Genomic DNA, 11,771 nt, shown 5'->3' on the forward strand with positions numbered 1-11,771 from the left:
CTGTCTAGTCGACGGTGGTTGACTACGCTAGTCGGCTATTTGGAACCAACATGGGACTGGTTGCATCGCTGGTAACCAATAGCAGCGCGCATTCATAACGCTAGCAGAGAGCCAGGATCCAGAAGTTTTGCGATGACATTTTGACCAGCGTTTGACTAGAGACGTACGCACGTTGCTATAAGTGCGCAGGCGTAAGGTACGTCACAAATCAACCACTAGTCGACTAATAGTCCTTGCCCGAACTTGGCCATTACTGACCTGAGGCAGAGATTAGGGCATTAAGTTGTGGATACATATGTACATGCACCATAGTGCTTGCAACGGTTGCTGCTCACACAAAATGCACTCAAATTGACTGGAGCAAGACATTGGATTTTACTGCACTTATAATTCAGTCCACACAAAAATACCTAAGCATTAAACTCTTACTACTCCCATTCAGGCATTAATTTTGTCAGGAACCTTTCTAAAGCTTCTAAATCCAACAAGCATGCAGAAATCGGGTGAAACTGCCTTTGTATTCTTTATATACATACATGTAAATGTATACTTTGAATTTTAAGGGATCTGTACCCCCCATACAGTAATAGTGGTTGGGCCCTCCAAGTACCTTCCTCAGTCCCGTAAAAGCCTTTAAACGGCCTCGTGAATTTTGAAGGGTCTTGGAGGTTTTGCCTTAAGTAGCCCTCATTTCATCAGGCCCTGTTTTGTTCCCCATCTAGCATCAATTACCCACTGACAGACCTGACGTCAGTGGCCCAACACCCCATCTACGGTGAGCTCGGCCCGCCCTCCATCCCCTCGGTCTACAGCGGGATGGGCTCCGTGGCCAAACCCCCCTTCAACCGGGGTTACATGTACCCCTCCAGCGAGCCCACCTACGCCAACTCGGACCTGTTTGACAACACAGACCCCAGCTACCGCCAAGAAAAGATGGCCCTGGAAAGAGACCTAAAGAATATTTTCTCGTAACAATTTTTATAGGTTTGTGGCTGTGCATCAGTGTTGCTTTGGGGTTGTGTTTTTTCTTATTTTACTGGTGTAGGTTTGTCTAAATCATGGATAAAATCCAAATTGGAATGTTTGAGTTATGCGCTTCACTCGCCAAACTCCATACTCCCTAACACCCATCAGGTTTTATTCAGGTACATGGACCATGCTAAATACAACAGTATCCAACACAGTAAAAATGAGAACCCTGCTTAATGCAACAAATCAAACTGCAACAGTGGCCTCTGTTGGCGTTGCATTGTGCAGTGAGCTCGGTGTTCATGTATACAAACCAGCCTTTTGGCACAAAGCAGTAACCCTGCTAAATGCAACAAATTGCAACAGTGGATTCCGTTGTAGTAGCCTCAACACTATGAGCAGTTTATACCCTGATAATCGCAACAAGATGCAACAAAGTATGGGACTTGAGTTGACTGCCACATGCAACATTGTGCAACATTAATGCAACATTGTGCAACAACTTTTTACCAATGTTGCTTTACTCTTGCATTTAGCAGGGTAAACAAAAGAACCGGTTCGCTTAATATGCCAGACATGGTGCCTTTTTTGAAGCGTGTTTATGTAGAACGCTGAAAGTGCCTAATAAACAAACCAACCGCCAACACAACAAATCTGTTGCCATTGCTTCCTCCATGTTGAGATGCCATGGCTGTGACAACAGAGGGCGGTGTCAAACCATGACAAGTGCAAAGGATCCTCTTCCTTTGTATTTCACTTTGATTTCAGTCCAGATTTCAGTCCACCGAATTTCATTCCAATTACTGTTTTATGCCATGATTTAGACAAAACTGAATGGTCAACCCTATTGTTCCTGTGACTTCCTCTCTTCAGATCTGCACGTTGTTCTATCTGCACTTTTGAACTGAGACTTGGTGTAATATACTGTATAGATCTTGCCCCTACTTTGTTTTCACGAAGTGCCTGTGTATTGTTGTGTTGCTCATGCGTACTCGCTTGCACTTTAACGATAACTGTGTGCAGGACTTCCTAAACTGTTACATTTTCCCTCAGCCTGGTTGTGGTGTGCATTAACCCTTATTTCTTTACTTATCTCTTTACTTTGCAGAATATCACACTTAAATCAGACCACAGTGTGAGATTCAAACTGTTAACCAGTACTTTGTTTCATTTTCTTTCCGTTTGAGCTATAGCAGTGCTTAGTATTTTCTAAACGGCTGGTGTATTTTTCAAATGATTGTAGCCAAAATTAAAGAGCCTGTAGAACTTCGTGACAAACAAAATTACTTTGCATTCGTCTGATGAATAAGTGGAGCAGCCTTTAGTTTTTTTATTTTATATGTTTTACTCCCATCCCTCACTTCCATAAGTGGTTTTCTAATTAGCAATTTCTTTTTTTTGTTTTTTTTTGTTAGTGGAAATAGCTCCAATTTTGTCCTTGAGAGTCAATTATTATTATTATTTTTTTGCGGGCAGGGGAGAAGTGTAAAACCAAAGAGTTTGAAGCAGTGTTAGTTTTCTGTCCCGCTTTAAAAAAAAATTGTCAAAACCCGTCACTTTTGGCCTGTCAAACAAAATGACCAGTGAAGGGTTTGGAAAACAGTCTTTCCAAAACTGAAATTGTGCCTTAACTCCCTTTAGCATTACTGCCCATGTCTTCCTGAATAATCAAAAGTGCAGAACCAAAAAAGGCAAGTTCTTCAGGCTTTGGGCATCAAGGCACAAGATGAAAGCAAAAGAGGCTGGGCCCAACCTCCATCAGTCTTGAAATCTTTCCAAACCTTGGGTATTTAGAGGTATCACAGAGGGTGAGGGTAACCAAGAATAAAAGGCAAAAGAATACCTAAGCTTAAACAAAAAAGTATTGAAGGTGTTTGGTGTGTGGAATGGTCTTTTCTGGGCAACCTTAACTAGCCTACTGCTCCACGTTTCTCTATCTTGACAACTAGCCTCTTCTGCAGCACCTGGTGGTTTGGTTTATATTACTCTTAGCTTTCCTGAATTCTGTTAACAGTTTTCATTGTGTTTAATTAACCCTTTTCCCTCTGTCTGTTGTGGTTGTGAAGTGGTGACACTGAGGGACAGCGAGTTCCAGCCACGTGGTACCCGCCTCCCTATACTTTGTACGTTGCCTTGATTTTGTTTTCTCTCACTTCATTTTGCCGTTTCATCAGTGTGTCGACACCATCAGATATTGTACCAAGTAATGGGAAAATCATGCATCCGCATGTAAACATACTGTACAGTGTCCCCAACGTGCATGTTCATGTAGAGTGCTACATGTAGTTGTATTGTCCATTTGTGATCACAAAGACTGCACAATGTCACCATACCATTCATCAATTTACGAACATTCGCCATATCGGTACAGTCCTAAAAAAAACATTCAATGCAGATTGTGAGAATTCTTGCAATTCATTTTTAAAAAAAGACAATTTATTCGTAAGAAAAGAGAATTCATTAAATCAAATATGTGACCGGCTCTACAAAGAAGGGTATTAAGTCGCGCTGAGCATTATTGTGTAATGGCCCGCTCATCATTGAGGGTGAAAATTTCGTCAAAATGTGATTTTCATTTTTTGTCATGAATGACGTCTTTAAAACATACAGTTTCAGATTTCATTCACAGAAATGTTGATTTTGATGAACAACGTGGTAAAAACAATCATTTTGTGTGCATCATTCTGTTGTTCTACAACAAAGCCAGCTATTTCAAAGCCTGTTTTCTCAGTTGTGTAATTTTAACTCCAAGGTAGTAATATGCAAATACATCATATCTCCAGAACAGGAGGGGCAAGGGAGTTCAGTTATTTATCAAATGAAAGCTAACATTGGGGGCTTTCCAACCATGTATATAACTCAATTTAAATGTTTTGCTACAAAATACCCTTTTTTGTGGAGCCGGTCACATATTGCATATACATGTATGTATATTTGCATATCAAATTTTCACAAAGAGACAAGTTTTCTGTGTTCACATATTCATTTTATTTTAATGAAATCAGCAAAGATATCCACTCCCAGTTTGTAACCTTCATGGCATCTGCATCCCCCTTACATCCAAATTGTTCCATTCCTTCCTCATTACCTACCCTGAGTTCAGAGACAGATATTTAAAGTTTTCCCCTCATAAATGTGACATGAATGCATCTTTAGAGAGGTGTGGTGCTGTGAAGACTGGCACATTCAATCTTCACATTTCCTGTGTGTGTTTCTTTTGAAGTTCCTCTTTTTTCAACTATCCACTTTTCAATTGTCAGCTACCTTCAAATTCCACATTTTCCCTGCTTTTTTGTGTACATGTATGTTTTCTATCTTTCATTTAAAAAAACTGCTGAAAAAAAAACACTGGCTTTATATCCGTACTTGTTTAGAACTTAGATTAGATTTACAAAGAACAAAAAGATGACATTTAATTAGTAGGTAGAACTTTAGTTAGTTTTTAGGCTTAACTAGGATATGGCTCATTCTATCAGTTTGGGGGTCCTCTTTTGTACCTGTGAGTGTTAAATCTGACATGTACGATTTTGTAAATTCTGGAGGCTCCTTAATGCCTTCTATCGTCGCCCAAGAATGATTATGTAAAGCTGGCTTCTTACCCAGAACTAATTTGTAATGATTCTTGAGCAGCAGATTTGAAAGTTCAGAGGTACCATAACAGAGACTGGAACATTTTCACACTTTGGACGCCAAGTTTATAGAATGGCCCATTTTTTTTTTAAGTAGTGTTTAATTCAAACTCCGAAGCATTTTAGGTTGGGATCCTTCTTGATGACTAACAGAATCCAATCAGATTGAACACTGTGGACTAATTTTGCGACAGCCATTTCCTGAGGTGGCATCAGGCTCGCGCGAGTCGCGCTCAAGTAAAACGCACGCACTCTGGGCTCCCTCGACCAATAGGGTTACCAAAATGCGCGCCCGCCTTGTCTTTAAAGAGGTTGTGGAATGCTCAAAAACATTTCCGTCATTGTTTGGGTATATGTAGCCTAAGGTGTGATGAAATAAAAACGACTATTGTTTCTGTCATGAAATGATTACAAAGGGTACTTTTGAGAGCTATTTTTCAGGTCCTGTTTCGACCCGAGCGTGCAATTTGTGTAAAAGTCGTTGTTGCGGGCAGCAAACAAAACACAGTAAATCGTGACGTAATAAACAGGACTCGTTTATGCTTCTCTGCATCGGGAGTCCTGTTTATTACGTCACGATTTGCTGTGTTTTGTTTGCTGCCCGCAACGACGACTTTTACACAAATTGCACGTTCGGGTCGAAACAGGCATGACAGGACTTGAAAAACAGCTCTCAAAAGTACCTTTTGTACTCATTTTATGACAGAAAGAAACAATAGTCGTTTATATTTCATCACACCTTAGGCTACATATACCCGAAAAATGACGGAAATGTCTTCGAGCATTCCACAACCTCTTTAAGAATGCGTGCGGCATGCGCGCGCGGACAGGGTGCCGCCTCAAACATTGCTTCTAGTTTTGTTCCCTGGATTATTCTATACATGTAGTAATGGCTCTTTTGTCAAGCATTGTCAGATTGTCAAGTGATACCAGCTGAAGTATGATGGACTTGGGCCTGGGGGCCTAAAGCAAAGCATGCATTGGAAGCAGTGTGGTTGATGGATTTTGGCGGACTTGGTCCATTACTTAGTAAAAGACAGTAGGGAGTTAGGGTTAAGTATGGATTGGGAAGTAGGGGATCTGTACAGGCTACTTGAAAATAAAAATTAAATATACATGTAGGTAGACATTTTAATACCAGAGTATTGCCTAGCTGGAAAAAAATAATAGCCTCACATTGCATTTACTTCTCGATGAATCCAGAAAAAAAACGTAGGGTGCTTAGGCAGTTTAGGATCATATTAGGGAATAACAGGCAGACCGTATAAGGAGTAACAGGCAGGGCGGGTTGGGACGGTACAGGGACTAATCAGTTAATATGGTTTTGTACTATTATTGCACATTTCCACGGCTCACGACTAACTTTGCTCTCGTTATGTTTGTTCGTCATTCCTCTCCTCCAGCCAACTCGAGCAGCACTCAGACTCTCCCTCCCAGACGCCCTCTGAGATACGTCTACAGGAGCTTCAGATGCGCAAGCTTGGCCACTACGATTACGATTACGATCTGGACAGGAGCACGGTGTCGGGAAGCCGATGCTGAGGGCGTTTCGCAATTCTTACTACTGTCTGTTTTTTTTTTGGGAACGGCAAAAGACCATTCTCCGCATAAGAGTCGCTGTAGTTGAGATACTTGTGATGGATCAGATTCAGAAGTGTGTCGCAAGTCACTAACAAGTCAGCCAGTCCTAAGTCAACTCAGAAGCTATTCAAATGAACTCTGACAAAGGCATTCCTTTGTTATTGTTCATCCCCTGTTACTTGTGACTGGACACTTGGGATTTACTTGTGAGAGGACATTTGAGTTCACTTGGAATTTACTTGTGACTGGGCTTGAGATCATCAGTAGTACCTCAACTACACTGTCGTACACTCATGGATGCTCTCGTTAATGGAACATGCATCGTGACAGCTTATTTTTCAGAGTAACCGTCATGAAACGGTTATTTTGTACACTAGCTGGTGCACTGCTTTCTGCTATGACCGGAGACCACCGTTAAGTGCACTGCGACTCTGTGTTTGATTTGGTTTATAGTCTTAGCGTTATCCCTAGCAGTGCCTCCATGGGGCTTGGACCACCTCAACTTATTTTCAGATTTTTTTTCCTGAAAGCAGGTTTGATCTCCGCTAGTAATGAAATTACTACAGGGCACTGCTAAGGTTAACATGGTGAAGCGTAGCAGCACTTTTATAGGGACCTTTGTAGGATCAACATAAAATGTTCAGTAGTATAGTGGCCTGGTGGTTTTAGTCGTCAAGCATCTAGTGGAAGGTTAAATGTCAATTGCAATTTTTCGTTTGAGCAGTTTTCTTCTTCTTTTTTTTCTTAATAAAAACACATGCCTTCCATTGTTAACTCGTCCCGGGCTTCCCCTAATGTGTTTCTGAAGGGAGACCTGTTGTATATATAAAAGATCATTCATGGGGCCCAATTTCGGCATGTTCTAGGGAACTGCCAGGCAGAACTTCTGATCATGTAGCAACAAATTAAGCTGTCAAGTTCAGATATCAGCCTCAGCGTGGTGTCTTGGCCTGATGAACTGGGGAATAATTGTAAAGCGCTTTGAGATTGTTGATATGATGGAAAGTGAGCATTACAATTTATATTTTTAGTATTCGATTATTGCAACTTACAATTGATCGAATGTTCAAGTTTGCAATGCACATGATCAAGTTATAAAACATGCCTTAACTAGCCACCAGTCGGGATTTGCGTGCACTTGCGATTTTCGAAAAGTGATAAAGAGCTTATTAAAACCTTAGAAAGAACAGCTAACACAATGGCTAACAGTTGACTGATTTTAATGAAGACATTTGAGGGAAGCTCGAAATCATGCAAAATGCGGCATTTCAACAAAAGTGGCATTGGACAAAAAACATGCAAACTCATGATTGAAATAGCATCGTGGACGATTTTAATCATCACCTCGAGATTGCACAAAGTTTTCGAATATATATTAATCGAAACGATGCTATATGGGTTTTGGGTTGATGATCGAATATTCAAATTTTTGGTATATGTGGCACAGCCCTACAAATTTCTATGGCCCAGTACTTGTTTTGGGCCATTCTTATCCCATTCGTTAGTGTAACATCATCTTAATTCAACCATTTGTGCTTCACACAGTGTAGCAAAGCGCGAATGGAACCGGAAGCGCGAATGAAACCAGAAGTTAATGCCATTCAAGTGTGTATTCAATGGGTGCTGGTTATTAGTGGTGTGCTCGTGTGAATGACGTGTTTACTAAACGAACCGGATATACCATGCACTTGGATGCAGGTACTGCTTCGATATTTTTTTATAAAATTGTTGTTTTTGTTTTTATGGGGGGGGGGGGGGGGGGTTCTGACACTATCAAATGAAGCTTGATGAAACTGCACAATTTAGAACAATTCATTCCGTATCAGTACTGTCTGCCAAGAAAACTGAAGTACTATTTCAGAACCAATTTGTAGGTACAACGTTTTTCAGACTATCAAAAGTAAACAAGAATTTGAGCCTGCTCCCACCAGAAGGTCGTGGGTTCAAACGTACTAATTACTGCCTCCGTCAATTTCTTTATTCATGCTTATTTTGCAGTATATATCTTGGCATTTTGTATCAAGTCTTTGCCTACTTTTTAACAAAGTTTTCTTTTGTTAGTACTCGTATTATCCAGTTATGTACATGCGTGCCAGCAATTTTTATGTATATATTTTGAAATGTGTTGATTACAACAGGAATAATTTAATACCTTACTAAATTTTACGAAGTGAGTAGTTTTGTAGAAGAAATTATGAAGATCAGTTTATGAAAAGCTTTTTGGTACTTTGGACTAAAGGTATTCACAGTGGTTTTTAGAATTTGTATTTTTTTTTCAGTGATGTATTCAGAATTCCTTTCACAATTATTTAATGAAATGTGAGGCATTGTTTTGGACACAATGTTTCATGACTATTCATAAGGTGAAATTTTTACGTCGGGGTGATGTAAATCAATAATTAGGTTTTGCCCTTCACCGACGTATAAGCCTTTTATACACAGTGTGTTACATCCCGAGTGAAAGTTGAAAAAAAAATCACTCGGGTGGGATTCGAACCCACGACCTGCTTTCTAGTGCAGACGTTTTATACCACTCGACCACCGAGCTTGCGGGATCGGTTTGCTGGTTCGCCAATCTGACCTACATGTAGCAGCGGGTGCCACAATTTTGTTTTATTGTTTCATGAGTTGGGGACAGTGACTTAAACACTGATTAAGAAGATCTCATTTATTGAAGACCAAATGTCCTGTACAAATCAATTTCAGTATGTAAATTTGAGCAAAAAAACCTTCCTGATTTTCTTTTCTTCTAATGATGTATTTGATCCAGATGAAAGTTCTCATTCTCGGTCTAGAATCATGTCTCAGGAACCATCGTTGAAATTTCGTGTTATTAAACTGTCAATTGCCTTTTTATCATTTTTAATTCATGAACAAAGTCGGATACTTGCTCTGTACATAATTGATCTTAGAATCCGAATATTTTTTAGACATTTCAAAATAAATAATTCCACTGCTTAGTGTGTTGTCAGTCGTAGACAATGTGTACATAAAGCTTGTAAATAATAACAATTTGATTTTAATGGTGTTGAGGTTTGGATAAAGGAAGCATTTTTGATATTTTTAGTGGAAATATTAATATTAGCGTGAAATGCCAAAGACATTCATTAAATTCAGTGTTGGCATTTCGTATGAAATGATTTTGGCACAAAATTTTGAACTTTTAAATTGAAGTAGAAGTATTTACGTTGCAGGCACTATGTTTTCACACCACCACAGCTTTGTTCATCTGAAGTGTTGAACAAAAACTTAAAGTGTTCAGGAACACAATGTATGTCATGAACATTAAAGTTTGATCATGTGAAAACAGTTGTGATCGATGCTTTTGGAAAGAAATTGCGATGTCGCCATAAAAGAAAATTGTCCTGTCATTGGGGCTGATATTTTATGAGTTGAGAACTATTGCATTCTAGTTATGTAGGGTATTCCATGATAAATCATTTTTCACACCGCACCAGCTGTGAGAAACGCGTACAATTTTGGCATTAATGATATTTTTTGGAGGTTTGGTTCTATCAGTAAAACTGATATGATGGATGTTTTTGTAAATGAATTAACAATTTTGTTTTCTTCTTTTGAGCTGCTGCAGTACTGCTTCACGTTGCCGTTTAGTTATTGTTGCTTTAAATAGTATTCAGAGATAAGACTTTGATGCCAAAATGTAGATGATTCCAGTTAGTTGTTCAGCAAAGTTAGAAATGTTGTAAGATCTGCTAGTATTCCTAGATTTCTTGACCGGTCACAATTTGTTTTGTGAACCTTTTGGAAATCAAGTACAAATCGTGTAGGCCCTACATGTAGTTTTTATAATGATTGCATTTTGATGAATAAAAAGGCCTACGCGGTCGACTGAAGGAATCGGTGTCATTCATTTTGACTTGATTGTATACCCTCCCCACCACTTCCAACTGTTTTGATTTGACAAAATTGTAGGTACATGTACATGTAGTATAGACTGATTTTCTTAAATGAGCATTTTTAAGGGGCTGTGTTGTCCGAGCTGAAGGGAGACTAGTTCTACCTTCTCGTTTTCAGCAAGTATGAGAGTGAACGAATAGAGACAATGGTTGTGTTGCAAGGCGTTCAAGTTCAGGCTACTCATGTTGTTTCCAATCCCAAAAATGTTGAAACGGCGCTAGCCTTTGAATACAGGTCAACTCGTACGCGAACCAACTCGTACGCGACCAACTCGTACGCGGGTCACTTCGTACGCGAACCGACTCGTACGCGGACCGACTCGTACGCGGACCGACTCGTACGCGGACCGACTCGTACGCGGACCAACTCGTACGCTGACCAACTCGTAGTTGCTACTTACATTCGCGATTTTTTAGAGAATTCTGCGTTTGTTTGTTTTTTTACAAGTTCGCTTGATTGATTGGGAAGTTGTCTTCGCGATAACCAGTATGATTGGTTCCCACCGCACCAGAATGCATGATTGAATCGCTGTAACCTCTGTATGCCGCGGTACAATTGCTGGTTGGTTAGACAAGTAAAATGACAAGAAAACACCGATATTTGCGAGGTCTATTGTATAAAAAGGAGCTACTATAAAAAAAGGAATATAACATCACGCATGCTTATACAGTTGTACGGACAGTGTCCGCCAGTTTTTTGCTTGGGTCAGATAGTTTTTTAGTCCTAATTATTATATATCCAAATAATATTTTGTAAAAAAAGAAAAATTGGGGAGTTGATTTTTATTTATTTTTTAAATCAGAATTTTATATAATTTCACCGGAAATGCGAGGTTTCTTGGGTCAAATGCGATTTTCTTGGGTCAGAAAATTAATTTTTTGCTTGGGTCCGATAATTTTTTAGTCCTAATTATTATGTATCCAAATTATATTTTGTAAATTAAAACAATGGGGAGGTGAATTTCATTGATTTTTAAAAATTAGAATTTTATTTAATTTCACCGGAAATTCGAGGTTGCCCTGAAAATAATTTTCAGGGAAAGCACTGAAGTTAGATGACAGTTTGACATTTTTGAAATCAAGGGAAAAATAATGATAGACACAATGTTTTTTTTCATTTTATCCCGGACCATTGCACCAAATTAATACTGGCCATCATATATTTTGTTATGCTGCAAACAGATTTAAAATGGCTCAAAGGATAGAATTAAAAAGGAGAGGAAATGAACTACGAAAATGAAATGAAAATTGAACTACGGACTACCCGTCACACTATTCCCAAATTCTTCCCAACCCAATCCTCGAAACCACTCCTAAAACGGCCCGCGTACGAGTTGGTTCGCGTACGAGTTGGCTCGCGTACGAGTTGGCTCGCGTACGAGTTGGCACGCGTACGAGTTGGTTCGCGTACGAGTTGTCTCGCGTACGAGTTGACCAATCCGCGTACGAGTTGACTCGCGTACGAGTTGGTTCGCGTACGAGTTGACCTGTTTCCTAGCCTTTGAGTACCCGTTTATAAATAAATGCATTGGAACTTTTGGTAAAATTCAATGTAGTTGAATTGCTGGATCGGAAATAGCCAAATATATGCTTTAGAAACTGAGGGCCTGTGTTCGCGATGGAATTTGCGTAGGGAGATGTAATTTTCTTGATTTTGAGGGTGTTTTTTTTTTGG

General features: G+C 39.6%; 1 protein-coding gene across 7 annotated transcripts in view; it reads left to right on the forward strand.

Annotated features, from left to right (window-relative positions):
• Nucleotides 1–9,550, forward strand: part of LOC119736150 (neural cell adhesion molecule 1-like) — a 47,519-nt gene extending 37,969 nt beyond the window's left edge. For 3 of the 7 annotated variants that reach the window (XM_038210162.1, XM_038210163.1, XM_038210165.1), the window contains 2 exons: nt 723–984; nt 6,002–6,135. In XM_038210162.1, coding sequence (XP_038066090.1) covers nt 723–972 — 250 coding nt within the window. In that variant the 3' untranslated portion in view covers nt 973–984; nt 6,002–6,135. Of the gene's footprint in view, nt 1–722; nt 985–3,035; nt 3,093–6,001 lie in introns of all 7 variants that reach the window. The other 4 variants (XM_038210164.1, XM_038210166.1, XM_038210168.1 and 1 more) reach the window with 2 other exon arrangements.
• The last annotated feature ends 2,221 nt before the right edge of the window (nt 9,551–11,771 follow it).

The sequence above is a fragment of the Patiria miniata genome, unplaced genomic scaffold (assembly GCF_015706575.1).
Source record: "Patiria miniata isolate m_02_andy unplaced genomic scaffold, ASM1570657v1 HiC_scaffold_29, whole genome shotgun sequence".
NCBI lineage: Eukaryota > Metazoa > Echinodermata > Asteroidea > Valvatida > Asterinidae > Patiria > Patiria miniata.